Here is a 15,571-nt window from a genome sequence, read left to right as displayed (position 1 = left end):
ATCACCTCGCTGGTGCCTAGTCTCCAGACACTGTAATTTGCAAAACTTAAGTCTTTCTTCGTAAGAGCACCCCTTTCTTCCATTCACCAATCTTGTTGCCCTTCTCTGTACTCGTTCCAGCATCTCTACATCCTTCTTGAAATGAGGCCTCCAGACCTGTATACAGTACTCTAGGTGTGGCCTGACCATTGCCTTATACAAGGGAATAATCACCTCCTTATCCCTGCTAGAAAAATTCCTATATATCATCGACAATACACCATGAGCTACTCTTGCAGCCCGTCTGCACTGCTCAGAAAACTTCATATCTGCCTGCACAACTACCCCCAGGTCCCTTTCATTCTCTACCACTGTCAGTGTAGTACCACAGAGTTGATACGTTGCTCTGGGGTTGCTGTTTCCCATGTGTAGTACTTTACATTTGTCAATGTTAAACTTCATTTGCCACCTCTCAGCCCATCTGCTCAACCTTTCCAGATCCTGATGCAGTAGCATAGTGTCAGTAGTGTCCTTGACAACCCTGCCAACCTTCATATCGTCTGCAAACTTGGACATTAAGCTTGATATACCATCATCAATATCATTTATAAATACAGAAAACAATAATGGACCCAATACTGAACCCTGAGGGACTCCACTAATAACATTAGTCCACGATGAGCAGTGTCCATTGATTACCACTCTCTGTCTTCTCCCCATCAACCACCCCTTTATCCATAGCAGCAATTTGCCTCCAATGCCAATATTTCTCTATAATTAAGCAGTTCTTAAATGGCTTTGGATGAAATTCTTCAAGCTTTGTCTGTGCCATTGAGGAATTTTAAGTAAAACTGGATGAAAAATATTCATTACTTAAAAACAATCCTAAAAATGTTTGTCAAATTTGTTGATTTAAAAAAATTCCTTCTAATATTATTATTTGCAGTAATGTGTTCACCTATAAAAACTGTGACATCAGTTTAAAAGCAGATTTCGGTTAATGAGTCTTATGCATGTAACCTTGAATTTTAATGTGCCGAATGCATTTCTTATTTGATTACGAAATCAAAGTTGTAAAATAATACTTTATTATAACATAAGGATGGCACCTGGGGTGGATGGGATCTATCCAGTTACATTAAAGGAGGCAGCAAAAGAAGTAAGCAAACACTTAGCCATAATTATGAGAGCATCCTTGGACTCAGAAGAGCTCCCCAAGGACGGGAGATATGAAAATGTATCCCCAGTTCATAAATGGGGATCAAAGTTTGACACGAGTAATTACAGACTAGTTAGTTTAACTTCTGTTCCGGGTAAAATTATGGAGTCACTGATTAAAGATGCATTGCAGGATCATCTAGACAAGACTGCAGCAATAATTCAGACACAGCATGGGTTTGTTAAGGGAAAGTCTTGTCTGACAAATTTGATAGGATATTATGATGTGATGTGGTTACAAAGGAACGGGATGCAAAAAATAATTTTGATATAATATACTTGGATTTCACGAAAGTTTCTGACACTGTTGCGCATGGAAGACTACTGTACAAATTGGAGCAGAATGGTATTAAGGGTAAGTTGCCACAAAGGATAAAAGGATGGTTGAGTGGGAGAAGACAGAGGGTGGTAATTAATGGGCCCTGCTCTTCGTGCACTAATGTTATTAGTGGAGTCCCACAGGGTTCAGTGTTGGGTCCACTGTTATTTTGTATATTTATCAATGATATTGATGAAGGTATATCAGATTTAATGTCAAAGTTTGCAGATGATGATACAAAGGTTGGCAGGGTTGTTAATAACAGTAATGGCAGTGTGCTACTACAAGAGGATCTAGAAAATTTGGGAAGATTGGCCGAGAAATGGCAACTGAAGTTTAACATTGACGAATTCAAAGTACTGCATATGGGTAGAAGAAACCCCAGAGGAACGTACCAACTGTGTGGTACTACACTTAAGGTGGTAGAAAATGAAAAAGACTTGGGAAAAATTGTGCAGTTTAAGGGCACAAAAGGTGATATAGTTGTACATGTTTGCACAAATGATATCAATATCAAGGGCCACATTTTATCATATACTTAGATTTCAGGAAAGCTTTTGATACCGTTGCACATGGAAGATAGCTATACAAATTGGAGCGATATGGTAATAAGGGAAAGTTGCTACAATGGATAAAGGAATGGTTGAGTAGGAGACGATAGAGAGTTGTAATAAATGGACACTGCTTTATGTGGGCTAATGCTATTAGCAAAGGACCCCAGCGTTCGGTGCCTGGCTCATTGTTGTTTTGTGTATTTATGAATGATATCGATGAAGGTATATCAGGCTTAATGGCCAAGTTTGCAGATGACACAAAGGTTGATAGGGTTATTAATGACAGTAAAGAAAGTATACTACTGCAGCAGGATCTAGAAAAGTTAGACAGATGAGTTGAAAAGTGGCAACTGAATTTTAATATTAACAAATGCAAAGTACTGCATATGGGTAGGAGTTACACAAGAGAAACGTACCAACTGTGCGGTATTACACTCAGGGAAGTGGAAATTAAAAATACCTGGAGTAATTGTGCAGTCAGATATGAAGTTCCATGACCTGCTGGAGCAGCCCGTCTGCACTGCTTAGACGGGCTGCTCCAGCAGGTCATGGAGTTCTGTCAACCGTATATAGGAATTTTGCTTGCAGAAACAAGATGATTATCCCTGCGTATAATGCAAAGGTCAAGCCGGATCTTGAATACTGTGTACAGGTCTGGGAGCCACATTTTAGGAAGGATGTAGAATTGCTAGAACGAGTATAAAGAAGGGCAACAAGATTGGTGAGAGGAACAAAGAGGTGCTCTTACAAAGAAAGGCTTAAGTTCTGAAAGTTGCAACATCTGGAGTCTAGGCACCTGCGAGATGATCTGATTGGGGTGTATAATCACTTAACAAGTACAGGTGACTGTTGAAAAAAAGCCATGATTTAGGGTTGAATTTGAAAGTGTCTGCAATTCTACCCAGACACGATAGGAGGGAGTATATGATGAGAGCCCTGTCGATCAATTTGGCCCTGGAAAGATTGTGCAAGGCTCGAGGGGTAGAATTTTTTTCACCCTGGTCTGTACTTGTTAACAGGAGAGACTGCTTCTACGGGGATGGGATACACTTAAATAGAAAGGGTGCAAGAATATTTGTGATGCTATCGAGGCAGTGTTAGGTGGGTCGGAAAACTGCTAGATTGGGGGGATACAAGCAAGATTAACAGTAGCCACTGGCAGAGGTGAAAGTGATTCTTGCACTGCTTCTATTGGAATGAGCAGCAGCCTGGAAAACAAGATGCAGGATATTTCAGAGACTGCTGTGAGTCATTGCAGTACATGTAAACACATGGGTTGTGTTAGGGTAGCTAAGAATAGGAACAGGTGCATGTATACTTGCGTGTACACCAATGTTAGGAGTTTGGTAATTAAATTTGATGAATTTGAGGTATTGCTTAAAGCATCAAAGGCGGATATTGTTGGGATATCAGAGACATTACGTGGTGTCACACAGATATAAGTAATGCAGAGCTGGAATTTGGGGAGTACAACGTCTACAGAAAGGATAGACACGATAGGAAGGGATGAGAGGTTATGCTATTAATTATGAAACATAAAATCCAAGGAAGTGAAGCCAGTCGACATCGCTGGACAGTGCAGTGTCGAGTCAGTTTGGTGTGTCATTGGGAGATAAAAATTGAGAATAGGAGTGTGCTATAGGCCTAATGACTTTTATGAGTATAATAAGAAACTGTACAGGGAAATAGAGTGGGCCAGTAAATCAGAGAGTCTTATAATGGGGGATTTTAATTTCCCAGATATTGACTGGAATTTGTGGGTTTGGTCACTCACACACTAGCGAGGCTTTTGTGGATTTATTGGATGATTGTTTTCTAAATCAGCATGTTCGGGAAGCAACTAGAGGGAGCAATACTCTTGATTTGATTGTCATTAGTGATTCTTCATATATTAAGAATCTGCAGATAAACGAACCACTAGGTGGCAGTGATCACAGTGTGCTGAAATGGGATTTTCTCAAGGAGGTATCTACCATCAGGGGTAAAGAGAGCGGTTATTGCTCTCGTAAAGGAGACTACGATGGTCTGAGACAGTATTGAAATTCGATACAGTGGGACCAACTGATGTTACCAACAGCAAACTCAAAATGGGAACATTCAAAGAACTTATCTTGGAAGCTACTAGGCTTTACATACCAACTAAGAAATATTGTTCAAGGTTCAGGTCTAAATGGATGTCAGATGAAATAATGAGACATATGGCAGAGAAGAAAAATGCATGGGATACATATAAATTAATACATGGCACAGAAGCCTATGATAGATATAAGTTGATCTGTAACCAAGTTACAAAGGAGGTTAGACAGGTGAAGGCAGATTACGAGAAATCTTTGGCAAGGGATGCAAAGAAAAATATCAAGGAGTTCTTTACTTATGTAAACTCTAGAAGGAAGGGGATGAATCAGATTGGTCCACTTGATATCGATGGTCCAACTGTTCATGATCCTGCTCAGGTAGCTAACAAACTAAATCGATATTTTGCCTCTACATTCACACATGAGGAGTTATTCGGGAAGGGGAATGCCATAGATGAAGTAAACACTGGCAGTTAGCTAAATGATCTTGTAATAATTGAGAGTAAAGTGCAGGAGAAATTATTGAAGATAAATACAAGAAAGGCACCTGGGTGGATGGGATCTATCCAGTTATATTAATGGAGGCAGCAAAGGAAATAAGCAATCCGCTAGCCATAATTATGAGAGCTTCGTTGGACTCAGGGGAGGTACCCACAGACTGGAGATCTGCAAATGTAACCCCAATGTAACCCCAAAGGAGAATCAAAGGCTGACCCAAGTAATTATAGACCTGTGAGTTTAACTTCTGTTCCAGGAAAATTAATGGAAGCACTGGTTAAAGAAGCACTGCAGGATCATCTTGACAAGAATTCAGTTATAGTTGTAGAGTAATGTACCAACTGTACAGGGTACTGGAGAATGAAGAAGACCAGGGGGTAGTCACATAGGAAGTTCTCGGACAGTGCATACAGGCTGCCAGAACATCTCATGGAGTTTTGTCAATGGTATACAGGAATTTTGCTAGTAGCAATAAGGAGGTGATTATTTCCTTTCTGCAATGTTGTGGTCAGCCCACACCTTGACTACTGCGTACAGGTCTGGAGGCCTCATTTTAGGAAAGATGTAGAGGTGGTAGAACGAGTACAGAGAAGAGCAACAAGACTGGTGAGAGGAACAAAGGGGTGCGCTTACGAAGAAAGGCTCATGTTCTGCAAGTTGCAATATCTGGAGGCTAGGCACCTGCAAGGTGTCTGATAATATGTCTGTAAGACCTTGAATGGTTTGAGCAGGCTCAATGCTGAAGGAATACTTCTGCATCCTCTCAGACTAAGAACCTGAGGGGGCATAAATTCAAATTGAGGAAAGACAGTTGTAGAATAGATGTGCGGAAGTTTACCGTTTGCAACTGGGTAGATGATTGCTGGAACAGACTTCCATCTATTGTTGTGGAAATTGATAGCTTAAATAAATTTAAGGCTGAACTAGACAAACATTTGGAGCCACTGGATGGGTGAAATCTTTTTGGTATTTCTTGGCTGGTGATGTATAAGCTTGCTTTTTTGCATCGTATGCCTCAGCTAATGCTTTCCAGTTTCTTCTGTTTTGTGCAATGACCATCCATTTACTACACACGAACTCATGAATTTTACCTCTCCATCTCTGTTGTTGTTGTCTACCAGGTTTTCTTTTAGCCCCTCTTGGTACCATTTTATTATTTTCTTAGTCCGTCTGTCATCGTGTCTTCGAAGCTATCTGTCCTGCCCAAGTCCACTTCAGTTCTTTAGCTTTCATAACAATGTCCTTTATTTGTGTTTGCTGCGTGATCCATGTGTTTCTCTTCTTAACTAACAGCCTGATTTCTAATATAATTCATTCCATTCTTTGCTGTGTAATTTTGGATTTTCTTCCATCTGTTTGGTGAGTGTGCAAGTTTCACTTCCATAAGTCATGATGGGGAGTATACATTGGTTTATTATTTTATGTTTCATACAAATTGGGATATTGCTCCTCAGTATGTGATTATATTTCCCGAATGCTGTCCATCCAAAATTTATCCTTCTCTTGACTTCCAACCATTTTTCATTATTACGGCTAATGACTTGTCAAAGATATGTGCAGTAGACTCTCGATTTTCCGAGATAGATGGTAAAAAAAAGTTGATGTTTGTGGAGCAATCAGGTACAGGACATGATATTGCAAGGGTCTTTGTGTGTGTGCGCAATGTAAGGAGTGTGAGTAAATCAGGCAACAACTCAGCGTTGTTATTGGCCTATATGAGAGCTTGATGGACAGGGTGGATGCCCTCAAAGGATCTAAATTTATGGGCCTATCAAGCTCCCAACTGCCCACATCAACACCAGAGCTTGCACTTTGTCATCACGCAACACAGCGGCAACCCCCAAGGCACAATGTGCTGGTCCCACCGGAACTAGTAGTTGTTGGTGATTCTATTGTCAGGGAAACGGGGAACATGCTATTTTAAAAGGATAGGGGAAACAGGACCAGGGTATGTCTCCCAAGGGCAAAGGTTGATGAAGTCGTAGAGCGGATATCATCTTTTAAGGGCACAAAAGGTGATATTGTTGTACACTTTGGTACTAATGATATTAAGAGTAAAAGACCGGTGGAATTACATAACAAGTACAGGTCACTGTTGAAAAAAAAGCCGAGAATTAGGGTTGAATTTGAAAGTGTCTACAATTCTGCCCAGACACGATAGGAGGGAGTATATGATGAGAGCCCTATCGATCAATTCGGCCCTGGAAAGATTGTGCAAGGCTCAAGGGGTAGAATTTTTTTCAGCCTGGTCTGTACTTGTTAACAGGAGAGACTGCTTCTACAGAGGTGGGATACACTTAAATAGAAAGTGTGCAAGAATATTTCCTGATGCTATCGAGGCAGTGTTAGGTGAGTCGGAAAACTGCTACCTTGGGGGTAATAGATTAATAGTAGCCATTGGCAGAGGTGAAAGTGATTCTTGCACTGTTTCTATTGGAATGAGCAGCAGCCTGAAAAACAAGATGCAGGGTATTTCGTAGACTGCTGGGAATCATTGTGGTACAAGTAAACACATGGGTTGTGTTAGGGTAACTAAAAATAGGAACAGGTGCATGTATACTTTCATATACACCAATGCTAAGAGTTTGGTAAATAAATTTGATGAATTTGAAGTATTGCTGAAAACATAAGGTAGATATTGTTGGGATATCAGAGACATGGTGTAGCACAGATATAAAGAATGCAGAACTGGAATTTGGGGATTACAATGTGTACAGGGTGAATAGACAGGATAGGAAGAGAGGAGGGGTTATGCTATTAGTTAAGAATCACATAAAATCCAAGGAAATGAAGCCAGTCGACATCGCTGGACAGTGCAGTGTCGAGTCAGTTTGGTGTGACATAAACATTGGGAGATCAAAATTGAGATTACGGTTGTGTTATAGCCTAATGACTGATGAGTATAACAAGAAACTGTACAGGGAAATAGAGTGGGCCAGTATTTCAGACAGTCTTATAATGGGGGATTTTTATTTCCCGGATATTGACTGGAATTTGTGGGTTGGTCACTCACACTAGCAAGGCTTTTGTGGATTTATTGGATGATTGTTTTCTACATCAGCATGTTCGGAAGGCAACTAGAGAGAATAATACTCTTTATCTGATTATCAGTAGTGATTCTTCATGCATTAAGAATCTGCTGATAAAGGAACCACCAGGTAGCAGTGATCACAATGTGCTGAAGTGGGATTTACTCAAATAGGTAACTACCATTAGGGGTAAAGGGAAGGGTTTTTGCTTTCGTAAAGGTGACTACAGTGGTCTGAGACAGTACTTAAATTCTATACGGTGGGACCAATTCTTGACCTTGCACAGATTGTTCATTTACCTACAAGAATACCAGACAATCCTAACCATACAGCCAAAACGCTTGATCTTTTTTTCCCTAACCTTTCTAAGTACACAGTCAAAGTGAGTGATCCATTAGGCATCTCAGATCACAACTTGGTGATTTTCTCTTCTCTTATGCAGCCTTTATGTCATATCTATTCCGAACCTCGTATTATTTGGCATTACAAGAATACAAATTGGGATGATGTGTGAGATTTGTTTTCTTCTTTTCCTTTGTAGGATTACTGTTTCAAAACTTCTGATGTCAACGTTTGCTCAGATCGTGTCAGTGAAATTATTCTTCTGGCAGTGGAATCCTTTGTTCCACACTCCACTTTAAAATCTCGTCCTTTATCTATACCTTGGTTTTCTATTAAATGTGCTAAGGCTGTTCAAGAGAAGAACGTTGCATATCGTAATTGGCTTGTTTGCAATTCTTCAGTTTCATTTTCTGCCTAAACCAAAGCTCTCAACAATTGTAAAACAGTTGTTAATCAGTCCAAACTAGATTTTGAACAGGCTAAGAGTAGAAAACTTGCTTCTTGCCCTAATGGTAGCTGAGCATTCTTGTCTCTTGCCAAAGCTATTGGCGCAACTTTTGCCCATCTCTGCTCCCACCTCTGTCAAAACCAGATGCTTCTGTTGTCACTTCAGCCAAGGATAAAGCTGACTTGCTAGCATCCCATTTCTCTTCAAACTCATGTATTAATGATCGTTGTAAAACACCTCCCAAAACACCCCATTCAATGCCTCCTGTGGTCTTCCGTCAAAAGGATGTCAGAAGGATTTTAACGAATCTTGAAGCTAAGAAAGCTCCAGGTCCCGATGGTATTTCTCCACTTGTTCTCAAAACCTGTGCTCCCGAACTTACTCCTGTTCTTTGCCGACTTTTTTTCACTTTCCTATTCCAAAGGTGTTTTTCCTTCTGCTTGGAAATTTGCTCATATCCAGTGAGTTCCTAAAAAGGTGTCAAATCTCTCCCGTCCAATTATCGTCCCATTGCAATTACTTCTACTCTTTCTAAAATAATGGAGAAATCAATTAAATGCCAACTCTTAAACTGCCTAGAAACCTTCCGTCTGATCAACGATTGCCAGTATGGATTCTGTCAGTCTCGATCCACTGGTGATATTCTGGCTTATGTTAGATATTTATGGACAAATTCAATGGAAAAGTTCGGTTAAACACAAGCAGTTTCTCTTGACATCTCAAAGGCTTTTGATCATGTTTGACATAAAGGTCTTCTAAATAAGCTTCCATATTATGGTTTGCCAACTGTTTTTTGGAATTGGTTATCCCATTTTCTCTCTGATCGCTCACTGAGGGTAATGGTAGATGGCTCTCTGTCTTCTTACTTCTCCACTACTGCTGGTGTCCCCCAAGGTTCAGTTCTTTTCCTCTTGTATATTAACGACCTTCTTTCATTAACTGGAAAATCCTATTCATAGTTTTGCCAATTTGGCAAAATGGATTGCACATTGCATTCCATTTTTCATTTTGAGAAACTTTGCCCTGCTCAATCAGCTTCAACTTCTCGAATATCCGCTACCCATTCCTTAAATGCCAATCTCCAGGTAATTCTCCAGTGGGGCAAAGACAACTTAGTTGATTTCAATCCTTCTAAAACTGTCTTGTCTTATATCCCGCAAAAAGGATTCTTCCGATCCTTTGCTTATCTTTGGTGACACTCTGATTTCTAGGCAAAATGATATATCTGTTTTGAGGATTACCCTGATTTCTAATCTCTCTTGGCACAAGCACATATAAATATTTCTTCCTCTGCATCTAAAAAACTTGGTTTTCTCTTTCGCTCTCGGCATTACTTTTCTTCCAAATAGCTGTTCACTCTGTACAAATCGCAAATCCGCTCTACCAGGAATATTGTTCCCACATCTGGGGCGGTGCCCCCAAAACCTCTCTCAGGCTTCTAGATTCCATTCAAAAAATGGCAGTTTGGTTAATTAATGACTCCTCTCTAACAGAGTCTCTCCACTCGCTGTCACATATACATACTGTTTCTGCTGCACACCTTTTCTACAGATACATTGGCACTGTTCTTCTGAATTGTTTTCTATAATTCCCACTCTCTCTTTCAAAAACAAACCGAACACGTTCAGCCACCAGCCAATATCTATTTACTGTCCAACTTGAAACCCACAGAACCAACTTTTCATCTTTCTCGTTTATTCATTCAACTGCCATTTTCTGGAACAACCTTCCTTTATACATATTTCCTGAAAATTACAGTCTACAGAAGTTCAAGTCTAATGTCCACAAATATCTTCTTTCGTCTTCACAAACCTCCAATCCAAGCACGGTACTAAGTACTATAGGTTCTAATATCTCTCGTGTTTTGGGTTTTCATAAAAAAAAAAAAAAAAAAAGTAAACTAAAGGAGTGACTAGGACAATAAAGCTGGTTACAGAATATGATTTAATATGATGGTTAGGTCAATCAAATGGCAAAAAATTTTCAAAAACTTATCCTTTTCCTGGAACTGAAAATTCTTTGACTAGCACATGGATAATCTTATCCCAAAGCCAGTAGAGTCACCAACAATAACTATTGGACTAATGCATTCTGACTTTAGGATTGCTGCTGCTGTGTTATCTGATGCACAAGTGTATGCTCTTGCATTGATTTGCCCCCATTTTTTAATCCCTTCGTGAGCATTAATACCGTTCTTCAAACTGTCATGGACACCTATCAGAACGCTGAGTTCATGCTTAATTTGTTCACACTGTGTGATGAACATGCCCACACACAAAGAGATCCTTTTGACTATCATGTCCTATTCCAGATAGGTCTGTAAACATAAAAAAAGTAGCACATTTTGTAAAGCTGTAATTCATAAAAGAACTGCTCCTTGATCCTTGAATACTCCCCTCAGGCAAGAGTATCCCCTGTATTTTGAGAATTTTACTTTTCTGTTGTAGTCTAAGGCATGATTTCCACTTTGAGAATGCTACACTAAGAGATACCTAAATGAATGATATGTATTGTGCTACCAAGGTTACATTATTATATTACTCTAGTTACATTCATAATGTTGTAAATAATTCAGAACCTTGGAAAAAATACTCTTAATCCTATGAAACTACAAAAGAGAATGTGAAATAGCAATATGGAAAGGACACTTAACACTTGACAGTTTCAGCAGAATTTCCTCTTTCTCCGACATGTAATAACTGAAAGCAAAGTGGAGGATAAATTGTTTAAGTTAAACATAAGAAAGGCACCAGGGGTGGTAAAATCTATCCAGTTATATTAAAGGGGCACCTCCATAGCCAGGTGGGCAGGAGCCGCAGTGCGTAGCACACGCGTATTAATTAGACCGGTGTTCGCGCCCATGCTCACCAAATACGGAGGATGTGGAAAGGTCAGGGAATGACCACCGCATATCCCCCCCCCCGAAGCAATATGGTCTTACCAAATAACAACAGCAACCTCTATTAATGATAATGTTATTCCGCAATTTTGGAGTCCACGTAAGAAAAATTTTATCTACTTTACTAAATTAACACAACTGAAAGCTGTACAACTTGGTTTAAATAAAAATGCAGTTGAAGTTGGTTATAACGAGCATGGAAATAACAAGATGACAGCTGTAACAAGCAAAAGGCCATAATGATTTTAATTTACACATATTCCCATACAATCCCTAACTGTTATAACATGCGTACTACACGGAAATACCATACAAATTTTGGTAACTATGCAAACATTCTTAATTGCTCGGGTAGTTGAAAAGACCAACTACTTCTTGTAATAGAAAAATTTAAAAGGCCGACTTTGCTTTTATGACTACCTGCGTCGGATTAGCGGCCGGTTTATGACCTTGTCCTTTCGGTGATGGGGGGCTATACAATAGTGTATTGGCCTTCTGCTTGTCACATTACCCTATTTACAGATTGTCTTGTATTCACTGAACCATAAATTTATTTTACGACTTCTAAGAATTTTGTATGCATTTTGGGACTTCTCACTTTAGCAGCTCACTTTACTGCTATTTAAAAAAAAAATTAGTTAGAAACAATCCCCTCCTTTAGAAACATCTCTACTAACAAAAGAAAGTGTCTCGATTCGCGAAAGGGTCGAAATAAATTATTCGTGAGTCAGAACATGGTGCAAAAAATGTTGAAGTGTGTAAAAAGTTTCATTGTCGTCTTCAACAGTAATGACATTGTAGAAGAATAAAGATGTTTATATCGGCACTGGAAAAGAACTTAGCCAAAAAAATATTAAAAAGTGTGAGGTTACAGACACCGATAAAGCATTGCTTCAATGGTTCACTACAAAAAGAAGTGCTGGTTTTTCAATAGACAGCCCGATCTTTAACGCTCAAGCAGAAAAATTTGCTAAACAATTTAGATGCTCCGATTGTGTATGTTACAATGGTTGGCTGGATCGATTTAAAAACTGAATACAAGCATATTACTATGCTTGTATGCTTGATATGTAAAATGATAAATAAAATTTATCACTTTACGCATCATTTTATATTATTTATCATTTTACACATCATTTTATATTATTTATCATTTTATAAAATTTATCATTTTACAGCTTTTAATGCTATTTTTAAAATGCCAAAATTATCATATATAATTTTTCTTTTCTAGTATGCAGTATCAATGCTCTCATTTCCTCCTGTGATGAATGGACATCAGCAACCACCGCATACATCAAACTTACATGGAATTGGTGGTATTAATGAAAAACATGAACCTATCAAACCCCAACCTGCTGCTGAATTTAGTGACTTCACAGATCCTGTTAGATTATCTGCCATTATGGGCAAATCAGAAGAGTCAAAGGCTGAACTTTTTATTCCTCCTCCTCCTGGCCTTCCTGTTCTTAATTCATGGATGCAGAGTGAGTCATCAAAAACACTGTCATCAAAAGAAGATATCTGTCTCAGCACATTTCCTGAAATGTCATTTGTAAAAGTACCCACTAAAGATAGAATGTGCTCTGAACCAACTGATTTATGTATATCCGATTCTTCATCCAGTGATAATAAAAATGAAAAATTTTCAAAAGGTAAGTTATGAGTATGTTAAGTCATTTCTTTGGGTTTTTTTTTTTTTTTTTTTTTTTTTTTTACGTATCCCAAACACAAACGGTACCGTAGTACAGGTAACCCTCGTTGAATTTGTGTTAAATCAAATTCGTGTAAAAAACGTTTGTGCAAAAATGGAATTAGGTGTATATAACTTCATTCAGAAAAGGAAATTGCGATGCCTTAAGGTACTACATGGCCTCTATTAACTGGGTGGATATCGCACAGAGAGAATTTTTTGCCCAAATTCTAAGAAAAATTTTTTTTATTTGTGGCATATTAGTATCATTTCTATATTACACGCACCAATAGATTGGATAACAGCTAGTGTGTGCGTTTTGAAACGTGTGCTTTTGTTTACCAATGTGTACATCTAGGTATCTATGAATCATCAACATTTTTATTGAATTTGGTGCACATCTACGGTATTCGTGCATTGTATCTTCGGAAGACATTTAGTAGTAAGCTCTATTTCAAAGTGAAAGAGTCTTTAGTGAAATTTGTGCACATATAAATTTATTAATTTTGCCGATAGTCAATAAATTGTAAGTTTACAAATTTTTCATACCTTTTTTTTTTATTAATTATAACTGAGATATTTTTCGGTAGCCCTTATATAATGTCAAATAATTCGCCTATTACCAAAATGAAAAGGAAAGCGATTTCTTTGGAACTTAAAATTCAAATTTTAGATTGTCTTGCAACTGGACAAGGGGCTACGTCTGTAGGAAAGCATTTGGTGTACATGAAGCTACCGTAAGAACTATTAAGAAAAATGAAGCTGCAATTAGGAAGTTGGTATGTTCTGGAACAAAAGTAAGTGTTAATTCATCATCATATACAAGAGATATTGTCAAGGAAAAAATGGAAAGGGCTCTGGTAATATGGATAGAAGATCAGTCACAAAAAAGAGTACCAGTAAATGGAAATGCCATCAAGCAAACAGCACTAAGAATTTACAGACAGATTAAAGAAAAGGAGTCAAGCACTTCATCTCAGTTAAACAGAAAGTATGAATTTTCTGCGAGTACAAGTTGGATGACAGGGTTTCTTAAAAGGAATGCTCTTCATATTATAAAAATTAAAGGTGAAACTGCATCTGCAGATGAATCGGCTGCTAAAGTATTCCCGCAGCAACTTGCAAAAATTGTTGAAAATGGAGGATACACTCTTGATCAAGTGTGGAATGCAGATGAAACTGGTTTCTTCTGGAAACGAATGCCGAACAAAACGTATATAGCCAAATCGCAGAAAACTGCTGGTGGTTTTAAGGTAGCTAAGGATCGTGTGACCTTATTATTTTCCTCCAATGCTTCAGGATATTGTATGTTGAAACCACTGCTGGTAAATTGAGCCCTAAACCCACGTTCAATGAAAGGTGTAGATATCAATAAATTGCCTGTTCACTGGATGGCAAACAAGAAGTCCTGGGTGACCACTGCTATCTTTACAGAATGGTTCAACAAATGTTTCGTCCCAGAAGTCAGACGTTATATGAATTTGAAAGGTCTCGAATTTAAAGTTCTTCTGATTTGTGATAATGCACCCGGCCATCCTGTCTTGGAATACCCAAACGTACAAATTTTATTTCTGCCACCTAATACTACATCTTTGATACAACCGTTAGACCAAGGTATAATTGCGACAATTAAAACATACTAAGTAAAACGAACATTCCAAAACGTTTTGGACAAACTGAATCATGAAACACTAACAGTCATTGATGTGTGGAAGAAATTCTCAATTATGGATTGTATCAATCAAGTTGGATTAGCGTTATCTGAATTAAAACCAGCAACTTTAAATGCGTGTTGGAAAGCAGTTTGGCCACAATGTAATAAGCAAAGATCCCATCATCCCTAATACAACCAAATTTCCCAACATCATTACAATGGCACTCAAAATTGGTGGAGAAGGATTCAATGAACTATCGTTTGAAGATATTGATGAATTGTTAACCGACAAAGCCCTAAGTGAAGATGAAATATTAGAGGTTGTCCTTGGAACTCCATATCCCACAGAACGTAGTGATAATGAAGAAAATGATCCTGTTCTAAATGCAGATTTAATAAAAGAAGGTCTGGAACTGGCCAGAAAATTAGGTAATCAAATATTTGTCAAACATGACCCTAATGAGCAACACACTGGGAAGTTTCAACGTGAACTGAAGTTGACAGCCTCTTACAGAGAATTATATAACAGCCTAACCAAAACACGAACACAATGATTAATAACTGAATTCTTTCGTAAAACCGGTAAAACATCAGCACCAGAGGAGTCTCGTGCTGATTTTGCTCAAGAGATCACAGAAAGAATTTCATTAATAGAAGAAGAAGACAATGTCCACAACATTTCTAGTGATAGCAGTGATGTTCCAGTCATACGCAAACGTATGCGCCGTTTATTATCAGAAAGTGAAAAATGAATAAAATCTTATGTGTAAAACAGATTTTTTTTGTTCATGAAGAATTTTTTTCATTTCATATGCATACAAATTTACTTTAATACCTTTTCATTACATATGATTACATGTGTA

The 15,571-nt window shown here is 38.3% G+C and overlaps 1 protein-coding gene across 1 annotated transcript in view; it reads left to right on the top strand.

Annotated features, from left to right (window-relative positions):
• The window catches only part of LOC150080054 (uncharacterized), a 559,273-nt gene that overhangs the window by 412,690 nt on the left and 131,012 nt on the right, over positions 1-15,571 (top strand). The window contains exon 20 of the mRNA XM_090381984.1: positions 12,596-13,016. Coding sequence (XP_090238110.1) covers positions 12,596-13,016 — 421 coding nt within the window. The remainder of the gene's footprint in view (positions 1-12,595; positions 13,017-15,571) is intronic.

The sequence above is a fragment of the Mastigoproctus giganteus genome, chromosome 9 (assembly GCF_048544385.1).
Source record: "Mastigoproctus giganteus isolate SK-2022 chromosome 9, ASM4854438v1, whole genome shotgun sequence".
Lineage (NCBI taxonomy): Eukaryota > Metazoa > Arthropoda > Arachnida > Uropygi > Thelyphonidae > Mastigoproctus > Mastigoproctus giganteus.
This window is presented reverse-complemented; position numbering and strand designations above follow the sequence as displayed.